General features: G+C 49.0%; 6 protein-coding genes across 6 annotated transcripts; 3 read left to right on the forward strand and 3 right to left on the reverse strand.

The window, feature by feature from the left end:
* Positions 1-375: 375 nt before the first annotated feature.
* MYCTH_38796 (sugar transporter-like protein) lies at positions 376-2310 on the reverse strand (the record flags this gene model as incomplete). Its single annotated transcript, XM_003660931.1, has 3 exons — positions 376-631; positions 788-1721; positions 1884-2310. 3 exons carry the CDS (start codon positions 2308-2310, stop codon positions 376-378), a joined length of 1617 nt encoding a protein of 538 aa, XP_003660979.1.
* A 10899-nt stretch (positions 2311-13209) lies between these two features.
* MYCTH_2124691 (uncharacterized protein) lies at positions 13210-14078 on the reverse strand (the record flags this gene model as incomplete). Its single annotated transcript, XM_003660932.1, has 2 exons — positions 13210-13663; positions 13813-14078. 2 exons carry the CDS (start codon positions 14076-14078, stop codon positions 13210-13212), a joined length of 720 nt encoding a protein of 239 aa, XP_003660980.1.
* Positions 14079-15201: 1123 nt separating this feature from the next.
* MYCTH_2116436 (uncharacterized protein) lies at positions 15202-16665 on the forward strand (the record flags this gene model as incomplete). The annotated part of the gene is made up of 1 exon (XM_003660933.1): positions 15202-16665. The coding sequence occupies one exon, from the start codon at positions 15202-15204 to the stop codon at positions 16663-16665; it is 1464 nt and encodes a 487-aa protein (XP_003660981.1).
* A 419-nt stretch (positions 16666-17084) lies between these two features.
* MYCTH_2142698 (uncharacterized protein) lies at positions 17085-19555 on the reverse strand (the record flags this gene model as incomplete). The annotated part of the gene is made up of 9 exons (XM_003660934.1): positions 17085-17502; positions 17567-17721; positions 17774-18084; positions 18137-18267; positions 18318-18689; positions 18837-18870; positions 18925-19075; positions 19119-19226; positions 19523-19555. The coding sequence occupies 9 exons, from the start codon at positions 19553-19555 to the stop codon at positions 17391-17393; spliced, it is 1407 nt and encodes a 468-aa protein (XP_003660982.1). The 3' UTR covers positions 17085-17390.
* A 2345-nt stretch (positions 19556-21900) lies between these two features.
* MYCTH_2124694 (uncharacterized protein) lies at positions 21901-22800 on the forward strand (the record flags this gene model as incomplete). Its single annotated transcript, XM_003660935.1, has 5 exons — positions 21901-22056; positions 22149-22228; positions 22350-22481; positions 22509-22698; positions 22765-22800. 5 exons carry the CDS (start codon positions 21901-21903, stop codon positions 22798-22800), a joined length of 594 nt encoding a protein of 197 aa, XP_003660983.1.
* A 1514-nt stretch (positions 22801-24314) lies between these two features.
* MYCTH_2299868 (uncharacterized protein) lies at positions 24315-24679 on the forward strand. Its single transcript, XM_003660936.1, has one exon. It carries the CDS (start codon positions 24453-24455, stop codon positions 24660-24662), a length of 210 nt encoding a protein of 69 aa, XP_003660984.1. The 5' UTR covers positions 24315-24452; the 3' UTR covers positions 24663-24679.
* The last annotated feature ends 1036 nt before the right edge of the window (positions 24680-25715 follow it).

Below are 25715 nucleotides of genomic sequence, written 5' to 3' on the forward strand. Positions count from 1 at the left end.
AAGCAAAAGGGGGGGGAGAGTCATTTGTTTGTGATGGGTGACACATACAAAGAATGTCATAATAGCGGCAGTCAGTACCTTACTTTGGGTAATAAGGGGGACACGAAAAGTCACACACACCAACGGACTGTTGTTGACATTGGACAAACAACATGCATGGTATCGTAAAAAGCAGGACGTCCACAACATGCGTGGTATCATAAAAACAAAAACCAGGACGGCCAGGGCAGACACACCTCGACTTTGTTGGGCATAAACAAGGGAAAAAAAAAGAAAAAAAAGAGAAAAACAGCCCAGCGCCAGACTCCCCAGAACAAAGAAACATAATATCCCAATCATGCATTGCGCACGTCGTTGGAAATCGGTGTCATGACGTCACAGAGCCCTCCCGGGCAGGTTATAGGGATCTCGGTCCTCCATGGCGTAGATGTCCTTTTGGACGTCGTGCATGTCGATGTGGGCGACGGCGCTGTCGCCGTCGAAGATGCGCGCGATCTCCTCGAGGGTGGGGCCCTTGGTCTCGACGTAAAAGAACCAGACGAAGAGGAGCTCGACGAGGTCCCAGAGGGTGTAGAAGAGCATAAAGTTCCAGTGGTGCGGCAGCCGCTCCCACGCAATCTTGTTGGTTTGGCTGCCATGGCTAGTGTCAGCACCTCACCCCCTCTCCTCCCCCCTCTCTCTAGAGGAGCCGAACTCTAGGGGAGCAGAAAAGGGAAAAAAAAGAAAAGGAAGGAAAAAAAGAAAAGAAAAAGAAAAGGAAAAGAAAAGACGGAGAAAAAAAACATACTTGGAGATGGCGAGGACGGCCTGGACGGTAATGTTCATGATCATCATGCCTTTGGCGCGCAGGTGGAAGGGCAGGACCTCGAGGGCGTAGGCGACGAGCAGGCCGGAGAAGCCGATGTCGTAAAAGATGCCAAAGATCCAGATGAAGACGAGCTGGGCGTAGCCGGCGCGGACGTTGAGCTCGGCCGACTTCTCGTACACGGCGCCGGTGACGGTCCAGCAGGCGAAGGAGAGGACCATGCCGAGCATGGAGGTGAGGAAGAGGGGCCGGCGGCCGAAGCGGTCGACGCCCAGGGCGGCGGTGACGGTGACGATGAGGTCCAGGATGGTCTTGCCGGTCGACATGGCCAGCTTCTGGTTCTGGTTGGTGATGCCGGCGCCGAGGTAGATGGCGTTCATGTAGTTGGAGAAGAGGGCGTTGCCGCTGTACTGCGAGATGACGCCGAGCGAGACGATGATGGCGAGCCGCCAGCGGTTGCCGCGGGTGCGCAGGAAGTCGCGGTAGCTGGTCGAGCGCTCCGTCTCCTTCTGGATCCGGATGGTCTCGCGGATCTCGCGGAACTCGAACTGGACCGTGGCGTTGTGCGGGTCGCCGCCGGCGTGCCACTTGGTGAGGATGTGGAGGGCCTCCCGGTGGCGCTCCTTGTTGATGAGGAATCGGGGTGACTCGGGGATCCACCAGATGCCGGCGAGCTGGATGAGCGAGGGCACCACCTGGATGAGCGTGATGGACCGCCACGACCACTCGCTCCGCACCGTCGCCGTGCCCCAGGCGATGCACGAGACCAGCAGCGCGCCCGCGTTCCACAGGCAGTTGTAGATGGCCGTGACCGGCCCGCGGTGCTGCGGGTGGCAGATCTCGGTCAGGAGGAGCGGCGAGGCCATCTGAGCAAGTGAGTTGCCGAAGCCGAGCACGAAACGGCCGCCCATGTACACTGCATCATCCGTCATCAAACCCTGGTCAGTCGACTATGTCCCGCAGGAAACGGGTACTACTAGCGGATGTGTGTGTTCTTTTTTTTTTTTTTTTGTGTGTGTGTGTGTGTGTGTGTGTGCCTGTCTGTCTGTCTTTGTTGGCAGGGGGGGAAACAACTTACTGCCGTAGCCGTTGCTAAAGGCCGTGAGGAAGCCGCCCGTCACCATGAAGGTGCAGCCGGCGATGATGGCGGTCCGGCGGCCAAAGTGGTCGGCAACGTATGGGGTGATAAAGAAGGAGACGATGGAGCCGATGTTGAACATGTTGACGAGGATGGCGAGCTTGCTGTTGAGCGCGGGGTCCCCGGCGTTCCGGTCGTCCTGGAGCTCGGGGAAGAAGAAGCGGTTCCAGGCATCGATCTGCTGCGACGTGTTGACCAGCATGCTGTCGTACCCTGTCGTCGCGGAGGCCACCATGAGGATGACGGCCATGCCGTAGAGCTTCCGGAGATGCGGTTCCCTCGTCCAGTATACCCTCTGGAACCGCGGCGTCTCGTGGACGACCTCGAACTCGGCCGAGACCGAGTCCGGCCTGATCTTGGACTCCATTGCGGCCCGCACCCGTGTGGTTCCCCTCGAGTTGTCAGTGCGTAGCTGTCGTCTGTCCCGGTTCGCTCGACGTCGACATCGGCGGGAAAAGGTTCAGAAGCGGCACAGAGAGAGAGAGAGCCTCACGGCGGACCGGGGCTGTGGGGTGGTAAAGGGGGGGGACATAAATATCCGGCGCAACATACTCCGTACCCCGAGGAGCCCACCCCGTCATGACAGCCTTGTTAGGAGGGAGTGTGTGTGCATGATATATTCCCGTACGCCAGACTCCGTACGCGGTACGGATCCCGTAGTGCATGCGCCTCCCGGAACCCCAGTGAAGGAATGGTGTCAACTAGTACCTAACGTTAGCGCCCTCCATCCTGGCTTTCCCAGAGACCAATGACGGCGGGCCGTTGCCGACAAGGAGGGTGACAGAATTGGAAGGAGTCCGGGGTGACATTGCAGAGAGAGAAGAGTGACCCATGGAATGTCAAGCACCGAAAGCGTGCTGGCGCCAGTCTCCTCGCACACCAAAAGGCTTGGCGAGAGGCCCAAACGGCGATGCGGACAAACCCTGCCGAGCTCAGCTGCAGAAAGGGGGTTTGTCAATGAAGCCCACTTGGTAACTCCGGAGAACAGTGCAGATCATCCAAATGACAGGGAAGCAAGAAGAGAGGGATCGCCTTCGCTGGCCCAGGAGGGATTGACTCGGTGCACTAACTGCCTCCTGTGGTACACTTAATAGACTCAGCACTCCTCTCTCTGGGCCGCCTTCGCTTCATTTCAGCCTCGAGACCAAGTTGAGGGCCGCCTCGAAATATCAGATATCAAGCATCTGCAGCCCTTTGATGGGGCCGAGTGCGGGGAGTGGCGCCTGGACGTGCGTGGAAGGGCGGGAGAAGAATCGCGGGGGTGGAGAGGGGAAAGTGGAGCGTGGTGAACGTACTGTACCTAGTTATGTACGAGTATGTATGTATGTACAATACAATACATACTCCGTACATAACTAGTGTAACCCGTACACAGTGCAGTTCCAGCTTGCAGCGCTTGATCGGTCAGCTGTCAAAGTAAGCTCGTAGACGGCCGTCCCGACAGAGCTGATCATTTGCTTTTCCTGGGATGATCTCGGGACTTCCAAGTCGTCTTGGTGCTGTTGATCCTCCCTTGTCCAGAACATTTCGCTTGTGGAGGCGAACAGCAGGTTTGACGTGCATACGCACAAGGGGCTACAATTTGCCAACCTACTACACTGTACGGAGTAGGAGATGGGTTCGCTGAGGTTGGTTAATCAACGGCAAAATGCGGACAGGGTTCCGCAAGCAGCGAGTAGACTAGCGGGATCCTGTCGTGTAACTCCCAAGCCGTTTTAGTTGCGACCTTGTAACCAGGCATCAGTGCAACGGCACGGCGGGGTTGTGCGAATGAGCAACGATCAACGATCGAGGAAGTGGTCTGTCACCAGCGCCGGTGTGTTTGAGAGCGGCGTGTGCGAGAAGGCATTCCGAATCGCTGTCAATACTACTTGTTAGTGTAGACCCCAAAACCGGCAAGCGCAGAGCACCGACGAGGGTGCAGTTGGCATGGATGGTGAGACATTTTGATGGCCTCGATTGGCAAATTGCGGCCAACGAGCGCTGTGCGCCACCGCGCGTTCCTGGGGCATGCAGTCAGCGGCCGTGGCGTCTGCAGGGGCGAGGGGGGGGGAAAAATCGAGACCTGCAAGCTCAGAAGCGACATTGGCTTGGGCCAGACGGGCCGCTTCGTGCAAAGCTGCAGTTGGCTGCGTGCATGCTGTGGCACGAAGGCAGCCAGAGTTTCGCAGTTCCCAGGAGCTGAAAAGATGGAGATGCCGTCGGCATCGAGGCCGAATGAGCTGCCTGGGGCCCGACTTTTTTTTTGGTGAAAGGCGGCGGGAAGCAGGGACGCTGAGCCGGGGCCGCGAGATGCCTCGACCCACTCCGGCGCCCCAAAATCGTTCAAGCGGTGCACGGACGTGATCCTTGGTCAGCAACACTACACTAAACTAGCGTCTCGAGGACTCCTGAGTGAGATGATTGCTGCGTAAGGAATCGAGAGGAACTTTGCCCTCCACTGCTTACCTACACTACATTGTGGAGTAGTTTAGGAGTCCAATTATGTATGCTAATCGACTAACACTTGGTGCTGTACGGACGTAGTATGTACAGATCTCCGGGCTTTTTCATGAAGGGAGGCTGCTGAGGGCGAAGTTCTTTTTGACACAAACCCGAGGTTGCCTCTGCTGGGCCTCCATGGCACCCAGCCAACTTCCCCTTCTACACTAAAAGAAAACTACCGGTGGGGCTGAGAGTTCCCCGCTGCAGTGCGCCCGAGCGTCAAAAATTCCTGGGGAAAAAGCAATGTGAACTCAGCCCGCTGGGTCGCTTCCCTGGCGTCGCTGGTACACTAGTTACTGTGTACATACACGAACCCAACCCCTTGCTGTGTTCCAGAAAAGGTGAGTCTGATGGCACGGCGTCCGGGGGCCGCCTGAGGGGTATCATCGAACCATCAATCGTGGACTTTCAATCCTGGGATCTCCGAAGCAGAAGGAATGCACGAGTACAAATTGTTTGGGTAATGCAGCCCCACAGATTCTGCCAAATCTGTGCCCTGACAGGGAGTCCAAAACCGTTGGCGAGTGATACAGTACGTTGTCTACAGACGCGTCCATCATGTAAGGCTGGATAAGATAAGACCTGTGGATCTGGCAAACGGGCTGGCAAACGGAGGGTTCTTTGTTCCTATCCTCTACTTATACAGAGCCAACAGGGCCAGCCAACGTAGGAAGGAGACATCCCTCTTTTGAACTATTTACAACTTACCAACTTTTCCATCAATTGGAACCACTATCTTCTATCAATTAGAACCATCTTCTATCAAATGGTAGCGGAAACTCTGCTTCTAACCATCTAAAACCATTAGTACTAGAATTAAATCGTGTTAACGATTAGTTTAGTACCACTTTCGTGATAGTTACGTTCGGTCTTAGCAATTTAGTAACCGAACCGGGCGATTCTATTATAACTACTATAAAATCTCTGTTCCTAGCGACTTGGTAACTAGGGTAGTCATCTATCCTCCTCCTATCTATTAACCCTATCTTCGTTTGACCCTAGTGACTTGGTAACCAGTGGCTAGGCGAATCCTATGTTAACCTTAGGATCCTTTCCTATAGAGGACCTTCCTAGACCTTCTTATCCTTTAAACTCTCCTTCGAAAAAGCTATTATATAAGGAACTGTCTAACTATGCTAAGAGTGTACTACGAAGGTATAATAAGATGCCTTATATACCATAAGTGTAGGTATTAGATCCTAAAGACTAACTATAAGAAGATCCTCCATGGGAGCTAGAATTGCTACTTAGATTTGCTGATAATTACAAGCTATATTAAGCTAAACCTAACAATTTCGGCACTAACAAGGAAATAATAAGCTAGTTAAATAGCAAGATAGATCTTTGATTTAACTAGTTAAAGGAACAAACTAACTACTTTTCTAATAAGACTAAAGGAGCTATCTATAAACTATTATAATAGCTTGAAAAAAGTATTATTAGGATAGATCGTAGCTTTATAAACTACCTAAAGGGAGTTAAAGATCGACTTTATAGCTACCTAGAGAAGGATATTCTAGTAACGTTAGAACCGATGTTTAATTGTATTAAGGATCTAGAAATATACTTATTATAGTATAGAAATGTACTTAGCTAGATAGTAATATAGATGAAGGAAATAGTCAATATAATATATAGTTAAGATAGCGAAAATGATGATTAATTGCCTAGTCGTTAACAATCTTCCTTTGATCCTACTAGATTTAGTACTATTATAGAAGAAGTATAATAGGTTAGCGATCTTATAGAAGATATATAATATAATAATAGTACTTTCCCTATACCTCTTAAGGGCGTTAATATTAGCTATCGTTATAATCTTAGCCGCCCTAAACGTATATAGTCTTCGTATAAAGTCCTACACTTCGTAACTAGCAGCGGTAGAGGCAGAGATCCTAATCCCTTAGAATCTGACAAAGACGATGCCCTATCTAACTGTCGCTAACCTTTAGAAGACTAGAATCCTAGATGCCGTTAAGGCGCTCTATACCCTAGTAATAGTAGTAGTAATAGTAGTAGTAATAATAGTAATAATAATAATGGATATTATATATATAAGTCTATATATAATATTACTATAAGTATATAGAGCTGCTTAGACTTTAAGATTAAGAGAGACGATATTAGCTAGTTTAATCTTTCTTTCTCTAACCTATATTCCTTAGGTATTATTAACGATAGTAAGAATCTAGTATTTACTAACGTCTACTACTTTGCTAACCGTATTAAAACCTTCCTAGAAAGCGACCCTAATAGTAACGTTAAGATATAGATTCTATCTTTCTTCTAAACCCTTCTTAGCGGCCTAGCTATCATTTGGTAGACTAATAAGCTAAACGGCTCTACATATAGATAATTACGCGAACTAGGTCTTCAAGCTATTATAGATCGACTATAGGAACGCTTTATACCTAACGTTATAATTACTACTTGCAAGTTTAATAAAGCTAGCCTATATCTAAAGGATATTATAAAGGACAAGTAAGCGCTTAGTTTCTTTGTTCAAAAAATGCTTTATTAGGCACGCTTAATATATATGCTTAACAAACGTAACGATAATTAGTAAAGAGTTATAGTTCAAATCTAGTTAGCTATAGACCTCTATATTAAGTAGTATTTAGATCTTCCCTAGCGATACTCCTTACTTAGCACCTATATATAGTATATCAAGTAATTTTAATCTATTATTTTAGCGGCCGCTCTTGACTACTACCTATATCTATAGAAGAAGCAGTCTATAGATAGCAAGTTAGAGTCTCCTAAAGCTAAAAACAGGGGGTTATATAAACCTATATACCATAATGCTAATCGACCTCGATAATTTGGCTATAGATATAATAAGCCTCTAAGATATGACTAGTATAACCGTGAATTTGAACGTAATCGCGGATTTGACCGTAATCGCCGGTTTGATCGCGATCGCGGATTTGACCGTAACCACGACTAGGATCGCTACGACTAGGATCGCTACAACCAGGATCGCTATAAGTAGGGTAATCGTAGCCAAAAGTAGGTTAGATTTGGCAAGGATGACTACTAGCGAAAGGAATATCATAACTACGCTTACTTTGCTAAAGAAGCTAGTAATGGCTCCGAGCCAGATTAATCTAACGTATAGTTAGCCAAAAGTGCCCCTGAATCTAAATCTAGATCTAAATCTTTGGGCAGCGATACTAATATTATATACCTCATTCTAGACTTGTAACTTACTTGCTATAAGTGCTATAAATCCTTTGGTTTGTAAATCGAACTATATACCTATATTAAGCGATACTATAGAACTAGTCCTCTTCCTTCTATCTATAACTACGAAGCTAATCTTATAGACTTGGTTTGCTATACCTATAGTTTCTATAATACCACTCTAGAATCGCGAAATGCCCTCTTTTGGCACTTGAAATCTTATAAGGATATAAAATTAGGTAACTTTTACCACTTAGTGGATTCCTTTACTTTAAATAACTAGTTAGATCTACCTACTTTGCTACCTAAAAACGTATACTAAGCTATAGATATATAACCTATTACGTTACTAATAGGCTCTTTAGCAAACGTGTACTAACTTAGGGACGTACTACCTAGGTATATACCTAACTACTACGGTTTACTACTAGGATATACTTATCTATATATTAGGGTATATTGCGAACCTATGGATCGTAAAGTAATAGAAGTGTACCTAGATCCTAGCGCTAGCCGCTCCCTAATCGACCGTACTTTCCTATAGCGATTAAACTACCAAATCGAACGATATAAGGGTAGAGTCAAAGGCGTAGAAAACGCCATATTAAGCCTTAACGAATAGGCGTCTTTCAATATCTACTTGCTAGGTATAGAAAACGGTACTCCTACCCCGGCTAAGTTTACCTATATAGCGTAGGTTATCGACTCTCTAGCACCGAATCTTCTAATAGGTAACGAATTCCTAGATTCGTACGACGCGAATATCGACTACCATTATAAGGAAGTCAAATTATAGCTATTCGACTTCTGTCTTCCTTTTTCCGTATATACGTACTCTATACCCTACATATGGAAGGTCAAAACTACTCGCAAAATCACTCTCCTGCCTAACCAATGGGTAATAGTGTCTATCGAGTATAAGCCTCTCCCGATAGGTCATGCCTTTATATTTAACTTAGCTTATACTACCGTCTATAACTTTGTTATAAATACAAAGACCTTAAAAGTAGTACCTATTGAAAATACTATATAGGGAATGCTATATATCTCGAAGAGGTACCCTGTCAGAAGGATCAAGGAAATGGAAGATAGTGGCTACTTTACCTGTTTATAGAATATTACTTTCCACGTAGTAGCGATTACTACTACCATCTTAACGATAGCTACACCTGCTATAGTAACAGACGTTGACCCTATGAAACTCGCTAATCAGTATAACGTTATACCGGTTAACGCTTCCTTTAATTTAAACTACTATTTAGGCGTAATCCTTAAGGGTAATTACATCCCTACAAAGCTACCTATAACTATAGCCTTATTTATAGCCTCTGATAACGTAAATTCGGACACTCCTATTAGCGACTTCGTCTTCTAACTTACCTAGCAATCTTAACCTTTTCCACTATAAGATATTTCACTAGAAGCAATCCTAGGAGCTGACGACACGGAATGTAAGCCACATATGCCTAAAAAGCATTCTACACTAGGATTAAAGATACCCGGCTCCCTGCCTAAGATCGTTACTAATAACGGCGTCTATATCTATATAGGCGATCTAGTACTAGTACAGAAGTTTGCCGACTTGGTCAATAGATTTCTACAACTCTAGAACGACACTAGTCTAATTAATATACTATAGAACGAATAGATAAAAGTACTACTTGTAGAAGGGTGGTAACACTAGAAAGTACGCTCCTACGTGTACCTGTTAAGCCAGAAGGACAGGGAAGTCCTAGATAAAACCTTCGACACCCTCTATCAATAGGGCAAACTATAGTTTGCAAAAGACGCCACTCCTTTTGCCTATCCTGTTTTCAGAGTCTAGCATACCGTTAAGGGTATCGCTAAGGGTCGCGTTATCATCGATCTATATAGTCTAAATAAGGCTACGGTTCCTAATAACTACCTATTACTACCATAGTCTAAGATTATTATGGCCTTATATAGAAAGAAGTTTATTATAGCAATCGACGCTATATCGTTTTTCTATTAGTTTGGCGTATATCCTCTATATCGTAATAGGTTTACACTTATCAGTCCCTACGGCTTAGAACAGCCGACCGTAGTACTTATAGGTTATTACAATTCGCCTATATATATACAACAGTTTATAGATTAGCTATTATAACTATATTCCTCCTACTATCGCGTGTTTATTGATGATATTATCATTTTCTTAGATATAGCTAAGGATTATATATAGTATTTAAAGACCATTTTCAACCTATTTCATAAGAAAAATATCGCTATCTTACCTATTAAGTTATATATCGGCTACCTAAATATGGAACTACTTAGCTTTTATATAGATGGTCTTAGCCTTACTAATATAGATTAGCGTATTAAAGCATTTAAGCAGTTATCCTTTCTATATATATTGAAAGTGCTAGAATAGTATTTAGGCGCTACTAGTTTCCTATAATACTTGATTATATACTATACAAAGATCACCAAGCCGCTCTAGAAACGTAAGACTAACTTACTAATACGTAGCCGTAAGATTAGTAAACTAGAAGTCAGAAACTATACTAGGAGGATAGGCTATCATAGCTATACTTCCTTTTACCTAACCAAACAGGAAAAGGCGTCCTTTGCCGCCCTATAAGAGGCCATTTGTCACGAGAACCTGATTATCCTCTATTACTTTAATCCTAACAAGCAGCTATATATTCAACTTGACGGCTATTTAGAACATAGATTTGGCGTTATAGTCTTCTACACTTGCGATAGATACGACTAGCGCCTAGGTAACCCTATCTTAGCTAACCAAGTGCTGCTAGTAATGTTCTTAAGCCGCCTGTTAACGAAGGCTAAGATGTAATACGGACCCTTTGAATAGGAAGTCGCTTGTCTAGTCTAGGCAATTCGTAAACTGCGTACGATAGTCTATTCGGCGTATATACTAGTCATTGTCCTAACTAACTATACTACTATATATGGTATTATAAAATAAACTAACCTAGATACAAGTTCTACCGACCGTATTAATCGTCACCTAATTAATGTATCTATCTACCTATTGTAATATAACCTTAAAGTCTACTACCTGCCTAGAAGACTTAACTTTATACCAGACGCCTTAAGCAGATTAAGCGCTTTAGGAGACCCTAAACCTTCTAAATGCCTAGATAGATTAACCGTACTTAACGACGTTTAGTTTACTTTCGCTAAGGCGTAGATATATCTAGATCTTAAGGCAAAGTTCGTTAATGGCTATAAGGCTAATGCTAAGTATACCCCTATTATTAAGGACCTTATCAAAAACAAGCGTATAGATAAGACTATTAATAATAAGGGCATTACTATTTATTTACGCTACGGGCTACCGTTCGTCCTAATTGACAAGCTCCTTTACTATATTTGCCTAGATAGTATATATACGTCATATGTTCCGTCAAGCCTTATATAATATATCCTAAGCTTAGCTTACGATAAGAAGTATTACTTTAGAACCAATAGGATGATATACAACTTATATGGCATTGTGATCGATAGAGAAACCAGGTATATATAGGATTACGTAAAGTACTGCCCTGTCTATCAAGTCAACGCTACAGATCGTAACCTTCCTATAGGTAACTATTAGCTAATTCGTTTATTGGATACGCTACCTATATAAATAATTGCTATCGACTTTATAGTAGCGTTACCGTTAGTTCTATTAGCCAGAACGCTATAGCATTTAAATAGGTATGATAAGTTTAATTCGATAATAACTAATATCTTATAAATTGTCTAAACGAATGCTCCTTATACCTAGCTACTCTAACTATACCGCTATAGACTAGGGCTACGTATTAATATAACAACTACTCCTATCCGACTGGGGAGTACTAACCGCCGTTATATCTAACCGTGATCGTAAATTCATATCTAAGCTATAGACTAGTATATAGAAAGCGCTAGGTATAAAACTATTAATAACTACTATATACTATCTATAGGGAGACGGTCTTATAGAGCGAAAGAACTAAATGGTAGAAATCGCTCTATACTTCTTTATCTATAAGAAGCTAGATAATAACTAGACTACGATACTTCTATAGCTTTAGTAGCATTTAAACAGCATATATACTACCTCTATTAGCGTATCTCCTTATGAGTTGCTATATAGTTTCAAACTAGCCGGGCTACTGGAAGCGCTAACGGCGCCATTGTCAAAAACGGTATAGAATATCCTAGTTCTATATAAATATCTATACTAAGACACTTAAATAGCGATAGACTTTATAGTAGCCTACACTAAATATAGATATAACATTAGCTACTATAATATTAAATTCAAGCTAGGTAACTAAGTATATCTATACCTATATTATAGCTACTACTTACTAGGTCGACTATTATATAAGTTATCCTAATAGTATACTAGACCTTTTAAAGTCATTAAATATATTAGCCGTTTAGTATACTGTTTTTATCTACCGCTAAATATAGATATCTATCCTATAATATTAGTAGTATACTTATTACCTATACCTTTAGGCACTAACCTATATAACTATACTATACCGCCTCCTAACCCTATTAAGGATAGCTATACTAATAGCAGTTTGGAATCTAGAGATAAGTACGAACTCGAATATATCTAGAACTATAAGCTTATATATAGTAAGTATAAGTATCTAGTTAAATAGAAAGGGCTTAGCTATAAATATAACGTTTAGAAGACTAACTTCTAGTTATATTATATATATAAAATAGTTAATAAATACTAGGTATACTAGGGAGGTTAACCTACTATAGCTCAAGTAATACAGATCAAACCCTTATATAGATACCCTTGTAAAGAGGCATTAAAGGCTCCCCCGAAAAGAGCCATAGATAGAAGACACTAAAGTAAGGCTATAGGTAGCCAAGAGGAAGATATATAGGATACTATAATAGTAAGATAACGCTACTACTTTCTATTACAATATTGCTACAGAAAGAAGGCACGTTTAAGAGCTATTTGGAACTATAGTATAGGCACTACGTTTTTTCTTTTAGGCAGGGGACTTGATATAGTACGTTGTCTACGGACGCGTCTATCATGTAAGGCTGGATAAGATAAGACCTGTGGATCTGGCAAACGGGCTGGCAAACGGAGGGTTCTTTATTCCTATCCTCTACTTATACAGAGCCAACAGGGCCAGCCAACGTAGGAAGGAGATATCCCTCTTTTGAACTATTTACAACTTACCAACTTTTCCATCAATTGGAACCACCATCTTCCATCAATTGGAACCATCTTCTATCAGCGAGCCAAGCCTCGTTTTTGCATCGGGAGCGGAAACCCGGTTCTGCCAAAAACACCACCCGGTTCGCGTGGGTACCATGTCATGTAGCATCTTCCTTCCGCTCGACCACTGTGCTGGATCGTCGGGCTTGAACGGAGTTGCGGAACGTCTAATAGTGTACCGCAGCGATTACACGAGCTGCAATCCGTACTTGGTCCCTTGCATGCTTTCATGCGAAGGGAATTTTCACCCTTTACACAGGGCACGATTTGGACGGAGAATCATTTCGGAAAGTGCCTTAAGGAGGTAACGTTATCTAAGTTTAGGTAATTAGATACCATGACGGCGTACCTTCTTCTGTTGGGCGACTCCCATATCATTCATATCCCACCACTCTCATCACTTTCATCACTCTCATCACTTTCATCACTCTCATCACCCTCCCCACTCCCCTCGGGCAACAACAGCACGGCGAACCCCCAGTCGGGGGTGGCCTTGTGCGGCTTGGTCAGGTTCGTCTTCAGCCAGCACGTGTGCAGCGGGCCCTTGTCGCCCTGGATGACGCCCCAGCCGGCTCCCGTGCACTTGGGCCGGGAGGCGCACTCGTCGATGCACCGGTCCAGGTTGCGCGTCTTGACGTTGCCCATGTCGACCGCCTCGCCGTTGCCGCCGTAGTCGATTCCGCACAAGCGCCGGAACCGCTTGCCGCCCGTGCTGGCCGTGTAGAAGGTGCCGTTGACCCCGGGGCAGTCCACGTCGTCCGCCGCCGCCGTCGCCGTCGCTGCCGCAGGTGTGGTCGTGGCCGTCGCGTCCGGCACCCCTTGCGTCAACGTCCTGTGTCTCGTTAGCCTTGATGAGATGAAAGGACAAGGCGGGAGGAGGAGGAGGAGGAGGAGGGCGTAATGGCCATACCCAACCGAGGAGAGCACAGCCTGAGCGGCCTCGAGATCGCTCTTTACCTGCCGCAAGTCTCGCTGGCTCACCCCGAGGCCGGTGCTGAGCCCGATGAGGCAACAAGCAGGAAGACAATCACGCCCAGGACGGTTAGCCCGACCCTCCGCGTAACGGTGAGGACGGTAGGGCCCGCCGCAGGTGCGCTCGTTTCTCCGGTTTGTGGTTGTTGGTACGGCGCGTAATACGCCGCCGGCTGGTACTGCTGGTGATAGAGCGGCGCGGCCTTGTCCTGCTGCGCATCCGAAAGCGGAGCATACTGCGCTGGGTGCAGGGGATGATCCTGACTCGACTCCATTGAGGGCTGTAGGAGGAAGATCAGTGTTGACGTCCACCGAACTGTGTGACTAATTATTAGTCCCAGGCGCTGGCGACGGCAAGTTAGGACGAAATCATCATTAATTAAATGCTACTCAACAGGAACCGACGATCGTCTCATATTTTAGAACAGCTGCTCGGGCGGCGCCGGCAGACGAATCTCACGTCAGCACCTCAATCAACCTTAACCCTGTCTTATAGTGTACACTACTTGTTCGTGGTAGCCTGGACCTGAAAAGCACCGCATCTGTCTCGTTTCAAGGGGGCACAGTATGTTAGTGTACATACAGAGTAACTAGACTCAGGCGGCCCGGTGACGGTTGTGCATTTCAGGGGAAGTGTGGGCATGAGTAAGCAACCAGCCCTCTGCGCGAATCAGCTCTCTCTATTGGCGTGTGCCCTGGCTGAGATCTGTCGAGGCCTACACTAATTAGCGGCATGGATGCGGCACAGGAACCCACACATCCTCGAGGGTCCATGAGACGGCGGGAGGCTGCATTGGCAATACCGAGATTGGGCCACCTGCAATGAGGCTGAATCTGACTGGAGTAAAATCCACAACCTGAAAGTTTTTTTTTTTTTTTGGAAGTCGTGTATATCATACGGAATGTGTATATATAGATTACTGTACTTTTATGTTTTCCTAGCTTAACATACGGAGTACCACGCATTCGTAGTGCGGATTAACTCCAATTAACTATTTGGCACACAAAGATAATAAGAGCACACAACCGTTGGCAACTAACCAATCACAGAAACTAATGCGGCAGATTAATCCTTCCTACTAAGTAGTATTACTTAGTGGAGCGACTCCGTAAATTCTTCGTATAGTAATCCGTACTAGTAGCATTTAACAAACAGCATTTAACAAACGTCACAGAGGAGCAACACCCCGCAGAGCGCACAGGGATCTCCGATCTCCATCTACCCTGCCTCCGCACATAACTACAGACACCAACCAGCACGTACAGAGGTATATGTGCAGGTGTGTATGTAATACGGACATGCATGTATATATACGGGTTGCGGATTGCGGATTCATTACAATAATACATCAGCAGTCACGCCGCCATATTAATTAATTAATAAATAAAACCCGAGCCATGGCGCTGCTCCTCGGCGCCAACATCCCGGCCGAGATCGTCGAGCTCATCGTGCAGCAGCTGGACCCCATCAGCCTCATCTCGCTCTCGCAGACGTCGAGGTCGTGGCGGGCCTTCATCAACCCCAACCACCACGACTTAGTGCAGCGGCTGCTGGCCCTCGAGCTGACGCCCGAGCACGGCGGCCTGGTGCCCGTCTTTGACGAGGTCAGCCAGACGCTGTCGCCTCCCTGCGAGAGCGACGAGTGGAGGACGGCCCGGTACGCCTGCTGCGGCTGCATGAAGCTGCTCACCCACATGATGTTCGACAACCCGGCCATCCTGCGCCGCCCCTACCGCAAGCCGCCCCCGGGCAGCGTCGAGGCCCAGAAGGCGGCCGTCACGGACTGGGAGCGGCTCGAGCCCGCCGCCCGGTGGAGGCGCATCCAGGAGAGGGCCGCCCGCGAGGAGGAGGAGCGCAAGCGGTGGCGCAAGGTGGTCAACCGGCGCCACGAGCCGCCCCCGAACCCGCCCGACCACCACCCCTTCGCCCTGGTGCCCCGGCCCCGCGATCCCGATCCCGAGGCCGAGGCCGAGGCGATGAGACACCTGGTCGGCACCGGCCGCCACAAGCGCAGGTGCATCGAGTGTCTGTACCGGAACGGAAACATGTCATCCCGCGGCGAGTTCCTGCATGACCCGGCCGGAGGAACGCCGGTCCCGGTGTTCAAGAGCCGGCACCGAAAGTTTCCCTACTTTCTCGAGAGGTTGTACCCGGGCCTGATCAGCCCTCCGGATCGGCTCCCGAGATACTGGAGAGCCCTCCGCATCACCTCGGACGCCATACACTACACCCTGTACACCGTCCGTTGCCCGTCCTGCGGGACTTGGCAGGAGTACGCCGCCCTCCGGCAGTTCCTGTGCCACTACTACATGGGCCGCTTCGGCGCGACCGACGGTCCCGTCCTCTGCGACCACTGCCACCTCGAGACGCACCGGGACCCGGACCGGCTCGCGAAGGAGCTCTATTCCAGGGTCCGCGAATGCCTCCGTGACTACCGCGAAACAATGGAGCACTATATCCGGCTCGGCTGGAGGCTGCTCTGCCGCGACTTTTACTCGCACAGATCCCTGACCGCCAGTCCCTGGCTCGGGAAGCACCGGCACGTGGCCGACAGGATCCTCGAGGGCCTGCAGATCGCCGCCAGCTTTGACCTTTCCATCTCCCATTTCGACCGCGCCCTCGACGATCTCCGTCTCCGGTTCGAGCGCTACCGCGACTGGCTGGACACCGAGCTCGACCCGGCAACCAGATCCGAGCTCATGACCGGCTGGTTCCGCCCCTGGGTCGAGGACTACGAACTTATCGACAGCGCCTACCGCTGGGCAAGTGAGCAGATCGCGTGGCTGGACAGCCATCCGAGAGCCGTCCTCGACTACGTGCTGGAGAAGGACCCCCACCGGGTTCAGAGCCGCAAAGAATGATCAGCTCGTGACTTTGACACCGGAGGGAGTGATAAAGTCCTCCTAGCACTGTCACTGTCACTTTTATACCTACCTGTCTCCATGGTACCGTTAACCACCCCTAATTACTCGGTTAGAGTTTAACAAGTCAGGTATATTTAAGGCACCTACCATTTGCCGGGTGCCCGGATGATGTAACACCAGTATCTGGAGGAAGCCATCTAGGCAGGCTACACCGGCTGGTCAAGGTTAATTACCCATCTTACCTAGGTACAGAGGTATCTCTCTATATATAAGGTAGCCGTCCATGCACAAGTGCCGATGCACACGACGACCACGAGACATGGCCATGTTGACCGTACAGGAGGAGAGCCGTGGGAAGAAACTTACGCCCTGCCCAGGACCCATGGCGATAATTATCGCACACTTCCCGTATAATTAGGTATATATCCCACAAATAATTATGTATCTGGCATGGCTATTGTTACAGGATTTGACTGCCAGTGGGTCAGATCTGACTGACCCGCCAACAAGGAGGATAGACCAGGGTTCGACATGTATTTAGACAGCACCTCCAAGTGCCGGAGGCACTTGGAACAATCAACGCATTTTATCACCACTTCTGAAGGCCCTTACCACTGGTCCAGGAGTGCCGCCACGGCGCGAATACCGCTGTGGTGTCGTACTATTGCAGCCTTCTGAGCTGTGGCCATTGCAGCCTCCGAGCTGTAGCAGCTATTTTTTGTTTATCTAGGCTCGTGGAGGTAGCCCAAAAAAGCCACAAGGCATCTGATTTTCTTTTTAGGTTTGACTTGTTTTGTTTCCAATATGACGGGGGGTGCAGTGGGAACGGGGGATCTGAACAAGAAAGAGGTATTTAGCTATACCATCGAGGTGATTGCAACAGGAGGAAGAGACGGACATCAAGCCGCCCGCAGATGCGGTCCATTGAGGATCTGCGCTCCATCCAACACCATGCTCGTAGTCCTCGACCGTGCCCGGCTGCTTGAAGGCGGCCTGCGCGAGCAGCGATGTGGCAGCCATGACGTTGTGGTCGAACTCGGGGAGCGTCAGGTTCTTGTCGAGCCAATAATAATAGTGTCAGACAAATTGGCCAGCGCAACCGCACTCGGACACCTCCCGATAACCCGTTGGCTTCGTTGCGCGGTATGGTGCGGACGAGTTGCGGATGAGAATCGATGCTGTAGCCGTCGAGCAAGTCGTAGCGGACGTGCGAGGTGAATGCCGACTGCTCGTGAAACGGGCGGTCTTTCCAGACGGCGCAGCCTGGGTAGCGCGTCTCCGAGGGGCACTCGGCCCGGTCCTTGAAAAGACGCTGCGTCAGCTCGCCGGCCTGCGCCATGATAAATCCGGAATGGACGTTGACCCTGCGGCGGACGTCGTGGTTGGGGTATCCCACCGGGTCGTCCGCCATGGCAACTAGGGCGTCGGGTCCGATCCCCCAGTAGTTGAGCAGCCACTCCAGAGGCACCAGGGGGGTTCGCAAACATCGTATCCGAGTCGACCGTGACGACAATGTCGTACTGCTTAAGCATCTCGTGTGTGAAGACAACCTTGGCCCAGTGCGGAGCGCGGTCGGCATTGCTTGGGCGCGCGGATGAACTTGTACGAGTAGCCGTGTATCATGGCGTACAGGCAGCGGCTAAGAAAACCGGCGGCCGAGCTTGCTAGGTTCTCCCACGAGGGTAACCGGTTGGAGAAGATGTTCCCATCCTCGTTGAAGTCGCAGGTTGTCGAGATCAAGGATGCAAATCCGCTTCCCGAGCGGCTTGGCATGAAGGAGCTCGCCCGGCAGTGGCAAATGCTTCGTTTCCTCGTCAATAGTCGTGAAGACCGGGGCCGTAATTGGCAGGACAAGCGGTGCCCAGATGGCGCGGATCGCGTCGGGAAGGTCATCCAAGGCCGGCGGCCCCTTTCCATACCTTTGGTAGAAAGGGTCCGCCGCAGGTTTGTCGAATCCCGCTTTTCGCCTGGGATCGCGGTTCGGGGGCAACGGAGGCTGAGTTAGTGAATGGGTGTATGGACTGTTTGTGCAGAGGTACATACATACGTACAGTACGCAGTAAGGCTATCCACAGACGCAGAGATGTCTAGGTAACTATACAGCATTAATACTGGTGACTGCGCATGCTAAAAAGCAGTAAAAAGCAGTAATTAAATCAAGCACTTACAGCGTTGGCTTCGTGATCGAGACCCTGTATAGGCCTGTTGTGAACTTGTACATACAAGTGTGACGACCAAAAAAGGCAGGAGACGAACAGGTCGCCGCCAGGAATGCGCCATCTGAATCGGAAGCATTCCCCGTGAATGTGCCAGGGCCAGAACGGTCCGGTCCCCGTCCCCGGCGAATGAAGCGAGCCAACCGGGAAGGAGGGAAGTGGTAAGGTTGGCGCAGAGACGGCGTGGCCCGCTATGGAAACACCAGTAAAAGCAACTTAAAACTTGAAACAGACAAGGTTTTCCATATCGTCGGCAGCGATCTGGTGGTAGGGTTGTTGCAGAAAGTGGGCGAGGGAAGCGTAGACAACCAGAATGTGATCCTGGAAAATTGGAACGCCTTCCTTCGTTCCAAGTAGTAATTAATTACTGTAAGCAAAAAGCAAGTTGCGACGGTTGGAGCAACGGGATTAAACCCTGGAGACAAGGCAGGCAGGTGCTTCGGCATGCACCTGCCGTCTAGTGACACAAAACCAGTGTATAGGCCTCCCTTTCATTCGTGCCCATGCGAGGATTCCTACGGCGGGTACGTGGTCTCTATTCTGCATCAGAGGCCCATGTTCAGCACAAGTATTTGTTTGCGCCGCTATACTCCGTAGAAAGCAAGAACCGGGCACGGGATCCAGCGATCCAAACATACTTCACGGCACGGCATGCTTCTCGACACAGCCATGTCAGGTCAGGGATGGGGCTTTTCAAATACCCAGCTGTCTCCTAGGTCCTGGACCCATTCTTAAAAAAAAAAATTGTTACACTGCACTGCATGTTCTCACTTGTTGGTTTGGTGTGCATGCGGCGGCCATGCACCGCTTTTCAATTCAGGTTTCATGCACATATGTCTTGGTCGGAGCCACGCGGTCTCTGCTCGCTGTTGCTCGCTTCTGCTCAAGCGGGGGCACATCAGTGAATCATGCCGACTGTAGCGGTGTTGCAGGGCGTCTGTCAACGACAATCCGTCTGAACCCTGGTTCTTAAAGCTCGCGATCCTGAGCTTCTCTCGTGAAGAGACGGGTCAAATGCCAAGACCTCGTCGTATTGTAATGTATGTAATCCATACATGTACGTCCGTACATACATACCTAAGAACCTACTGAGAATTGTCGAATTCCTGGGTATCTCGTACGAAAATCACCATCCTTGAACCTGACCTCTACCGCAGCCTGAAGCTTATCATTATTATGTTACAGTCATTAATTAGATCTTTGAACCTCGCGATGTTGCTGAGACCGGCCTTTCTCGGTTTGCCCAGTGGTACAACTTATCACACTGAAACCGCTTGGGCACAACAATAGCGCACGGCCCTTCAAAGTGCACGACTTTTCATGGCGTGGATTGGGAAGTTCCATGCAGCCATGTCTTAGGGTGCAATGGTCCAAATGCTGTCTCAGCCCCCTCATACTTACATACTTAGCCGAGCTGCCAAAACCATCTTTTCAAGCAGCGTGTGACTAAGATCGTCGGCTGCGTCGCTTCGTCGAGACCTTAGCTGACATTCTTCAAGTCCGAAAAACTCAACAGAACAAATACGGGTACAATCAAGGAAGGAAGAGCGGTTACTTCAGGTACCTCGTTAGCCTCCTAGTTTTACGGCGTAGCCGGAACGCCTCGTCCAACTGTGCGGATGCCCAGTTCAACTTGAACGAGGATTAATCTCCCGATGCTTTGGCTGACCATTTGTTGGCTGCATCATCGCGCATTTGCCTACGTTGAAACTCCGGCTTGCCGGCGTGATCCTGCCATGGGCCAATCCGTAGAGGTCTCGGGCTCCTGGCCGCAACATTCAAACAATCGACGTCCTTGCTTAGCCCTTCGCTACGGGAAGGCGGTTCTGAGCTCCTTACTATTAGTATTAATTAACTTGAAGACGGACCTGGTCTCCTTCCGCCCTCCTGTCGCTCTATCTGTTCAATCGGTCTAGAACAGAGGCAATATCAGGAACGCCCAGAGACAGGATGGACCCTCCCAAATAGTCTAGAGCAGTAATTAACGACATGGTTGGGAATGAACGTGTGCTGAGTGCTTCGTAGTGTTACGCGAATTATTTTATTACCAGGCGCCGCTGGCGAACATTAATTAGGGCACTTTCAGATGACCTCGGCCTTCGGGCTCCCTTTCCTCCGTCACCCTTTGTGGTCTTGCAGGTGCTCTTAGGCGCAGCATCAGCCGTAGAATGGTTGGCTGGGACCGAGACACCGGATGTCCACCCTGATGGTGAGGACCTAGACCCAGCTTTCGCTTGATGAGGCAAGCCTCTTGCCAATCAGATTTGACAAGACGCACGCACTTCCTCCGTACACAAGTCAGCTGGGGCCTTCGTAGCAACCAAGCGACGAGGAATTACATACTCTGCGATGAGAACGTGGAGGCCATGGCGTGCGCTAGCTGTCTCTCGAACTGTTCTGCTCCTCATCGGTTTGATCATCGTCTGTCCGAAGCGGGTTTCTACCCCGATGGCCTCATATTATTTCTCGTCTTCCCAATTCATTAATCGGACTGGAAATCCATATTAGTTTGTTCTTAGGGCGAGTAATTACGCCATTGCCAGCGCGTTTTCCTGGGCGCTCTGTAGGTTTTGCACGATTCAGTGTTCCTCTTTTCCTTGCTGCATATGGCAAATTTCCTGATCCCTCATGACTCGCTGAACGCCTGGCAACTTTGGCTCATCGTCAAGGGCGCTGTCACCTGCTGATTAACCCTGGTCTCATCGCTGTGGCTTCCTGCAAGGCCCTACACGGCTTGGTTCCTGACCAAACAAGAACGCCTCTTTCGCGGGGTGTTGGTGTGAGAAATGCGATGTGCTGACCTTGCAGATTTCGCCACCTGGCTTACGGAGAGAGAAAAAAAAAAGCCACCCTAGAAGCTGCCAAGGACCGGAATCTGTGGTCCCCGCTGGCGTTCAACAGCCGCGCCCAGCGCCCGCGCCAGTGCCCTTGACCCTGTCCCTCCCGTTGGGGGGGTGGATGTCAGGCAATTGAATCCAACTCTGTCCGACGACTCATCCAATCCCCGCGGGTTTGCATGAAAGGCGACTCCGCTAACCGGCCCGCAGACGTCGGTCCCTCCAGCCATGTGCGGCGCAGTTACCTGTTCGCATTGAGCTCAGATCGCCGCAGGGAGCGGGGCTCCTGCATCACAGCTGCCATCATTTTCCCGCTGACCGGGCTGATCGCACTGGTCACGGCATCAACCAATGCATCCAGGTTCGCAGCCCTGTACATACGTCGTACAGCAGTACCCGGTGGTTAGTTGCTGACTAATTAGTTCAGGACTACCACCTGTCTCCCGACAGGTGGGGCCAAAACCCCCGGACGCCCAGATACGGCCGGACAGGGGCGCGTCCAAACCCGTGTCCAATTTTACCAGTCAACTCCCTATACTCGAAGACACAACCACTGCCACAAGCCCAATTTAAACCACTTTCCTGTACTACTTTCCTATATACGATGCCTCTGACCGACCAAATCCAGGAACCGGCTAGTATACGGGCCGCCAAATGGCTCCTTGCCGCTCAAACTCGCCACCGAACCAGCCGTTTACCCCATAGAAAGGAACCCAGTATACGGCACGCGGCTCAACTATTCAAGACTGGAAAGACCCAGGTTGGCCGGCACTTGAAGTCGTTGAAGGATACTGGACTTCCAGCCACCAGTAGCAACGCAGTTGGAAGACCTCGGTCGCTTCGAAACGACGAAGATTCCGCCCTCGAAGGATACGCGTACTGGCTCATCGAATCTGGTTCTCTCGCTGCCAAAGATCTTCTCCAAGATGCTGCCAACCGCTTACGGGCACGTCGTGATCCTCCTTGCCCTCCTGTCAGTAAGCACTGGTGGCCACGTTGGAAACAGGATCATCCATGGTTTCAGCCGACATTCTTCAAACCAGTCGAAGCAAACCGACTCTCGGCCGAGCAGCAGGTAGAAGAACTAGAGATGTTCTTTAACAAGCTCGAGGACACCATCGAAAGCTTCAAGATTACCGCATCTGGCTGTTGGAACGTAGACGAGACTGGGTGTATGCTTGCAATGTTAAATGGGCGGTTTGAGATCTTGACAGTCAAAACGGACAAGAAGAAGAAGGTTAGTATCTTCCTCTTTTCTGAGTGTCAGTTTGGAATACTAACTATAGTATTTTATTAGCCAGAGATTCCAGACCTTTATAACCGAGAGTCGATGAGCATAATTGGCGCCGGAAACGCTGTCGGCGATACTATCCCAGCATTCTGTATCTTCAAACAGTGGCCATCAGAAGATTGGGATGTCGAAGGTCTTGATGAGGAGATACGATTCCACAAGTCAGAGACAGCATTCAACAACGCTGAGATTACGATGGATTGGATACGACATTTCAACAAACACTCCTTCGCCGTCCATGCCGAGTTCCAGCGACGTGGTATAAGCTTCGAGGAATGGTTTAGTTGTGACTATTGCAACTACAGTCCTGCTCTCGGTATACACTTTGTCAACCCAGACGACGTTGCCCCTGAAGATTCGGTCCGTATGTCTACGCCATTGGAAGAACGTATATACCGACTGCTTATCCTGGACAACTTTACGGGACATCACAACCTTGAACTTTACGAATACTGCCTCTCGTTCGACATTATCATTATCTTCCTCCCTCCCCATTCAACATACTTCATCTAGCCAATAGATGTAGGAGTCTTTCGCCATCTCAAGGAAGCACATCAACGACGTCTCCGGCAGGTAGTTCGAAACGGCGATCTTACGTTTACCCGGGCAGACTTTGTCAGAGGATTCCAGGAAATCTGGGAGGCTGGTTTCAAACGCCGAAATATCATGGCAGGATTCGAAAAGACTGGTCTTTTTCCACCAAACCGACATATTGTGATAGACCAGATCAGGGAGAAAGTGTCATCCAGTACGAGCGTCAGACATCCTACCATGATTCCTGACAACGAGCGATGGGTACGCGCAAAAAAAGGTATTAACCGCATTCAAGAGCGGTATCTTGAGCTTTTCGGTTCGCCAACACGAGAACACTTTCGGGATATTGCGTTGACAGTCAATGAGGGTCAGCTGGCATACGAACATCTGAATAACTTCGCCAAGGACAAGAGAGCCCGTCTGGCCGCACTATCTACCAAGAAAATACGAGGCTAACTTGTCAAGCCAACAGGAGAGGTTATGACAAGTGTGACCGTCCGGCAGATTCGACGGTTTCAGGAGATCCGAGCTCAGAAGAGCGCTGAGGCAATTCGAGATGCCAGCCGAAAAGCTACCTATATTGCCGTCAAGCGGATTGAACAAGAGTACAGGGAGGAATACGAAGTCTGGAAAAGGCGTCCAGAGAACAAGATTCCTGGCACTAATGGGCGTCGCCTTCATATGGCAACCTTCACCGAATTCTTGGAAAAGACTAACAAGAACGACTATCTTCCTCTTGATGACAAGGACCCTCTCTAGGTTCCACCAAAGGAGCGTCAGCCACTAGCATTCTTCGACTTTAGAGACGGAAAAGAAGTCCCAATCCCCTGGTCAGCTAAGCCGTTATCAGAAGTCAAACTCCTATCCCCTGAACGTCCTGGGATATGGATTGGCGGCGCGACTGCAATGTCAATTGACGACAGCGACGATGACAGATTTGACTTCACAGACAGTGAAGATAGGCAGGAAGAGGATGTCGAGTCACCATCTCTATCCAGGGGTAAGAAGGAGTCTCCATATATGGCCATCATCAAGGACATCAGGAGGTTCAAGAAGCGACGTGCCCGCAAGTCTGCAGTAGCAACGCCAGGGACAGAAGACAACAACCATCATTAGGAGGCTGAAAGAGAAGGCACAAGAGAAGGCACTACTGTAATTGAGAGCGTTGAGAGCGATGGGGATAGGGGGTATGATATAGAGGGAGAGGGAGACGAAGGCGAGTCACATGACCCGTTGTTTGACTAGTTGCAACCGGGTGGAATTGAATTTTACTACGTTTTTGAGCTTTTCAGAGCCCAGTTTACAATTGAACTATTTGCAGCTATTTGAGGCTGTTATTGCGATGGTAATTGAACTTGATGGCACCTTTTGCAAAGACGCGAATGTATGGGAAATTTGGTGGCGATGTGTCCGGCTATATTGGCATGTCCGGGGGTTTTGGCCCCACCTGTCGGGAGACAGGTGGTAGTCCTGAACTAATTAGTCAGCAACTAACCACCGGGTATGTGTCCCTCATCGGCACCTGCGTGCCTGCGCCCCGCTCACCGTGGCTTGGCTCAGCGACAACAGGCCATCCCGGGGAAGCGCACTCTCGTCCTGGGCTCTAACGGCCGGGATGGTCTGGGCGCGTCATCGGATCGCAGCCAGCTGTATGAACTTGTGTATGAACAAACCGGCCCGAGTATGCGCCCCGGCTGCCGAGGCCCCTTCTTCATCCGGATGCGCTTCCAACGCGGCGGCGTTGGCCGGCTTCTTGGCATACGGTACCGTGCCACGCTGCAGGCGGTGAGCCAGCAGAGGGCGGCGCCTCCTAATGTAAGATTGAAATCGGTTGAGGCGATCGGGTTTCAAGGAGAAAAAAGACGGGGGAAATTCGAGGTACGCCGATCGGTATGAATGTACATACAATGCCGTAGTACTGCGTAGTGTATCCGATCAAGAATTTAAACTCCGCCGGAATTCATACGCGGCGGATGACTCAGGTAGGCTGGTAGTGTATGCATGAGCCGAATCGGTGCCCGTAGCAAAATGCAAATGTCCTGATCGGGTAGATCGTCCCAAGCAAGTTGAGCGATGCTGATGGGCAGGTCCCCCACCACTGAGGAGCCTTGCCTTCCCGGGCCGCCCACCGAACCAGCAAAAAAAGCTTCCCTAAGACCCTGTTATCGG

This window comes from Thermothelomyces thermophilus, chromosome 1, assembly GCF_000226095.1.
Source record: "Thermothelomyces thermophilus ATCC 42464 chromosome 1, complete sequence".
Classification (NCBI taxonomy): Eukaryota; Fungi; Ascomycota; class Sordariomycetes; order Sordariales; family Chaetomiaceae; genus Thermothelomyces; species Thermothelomyces thermophilus.

Coding starts and splice junctions, on each gene's coding strand:
- MYCTH_2299868 (XM_003660936.1), top strand. CDS start 24,453: ATGTCAATTGACGACAGCGACGATGACAGATTTGACTTCACAGACAGT.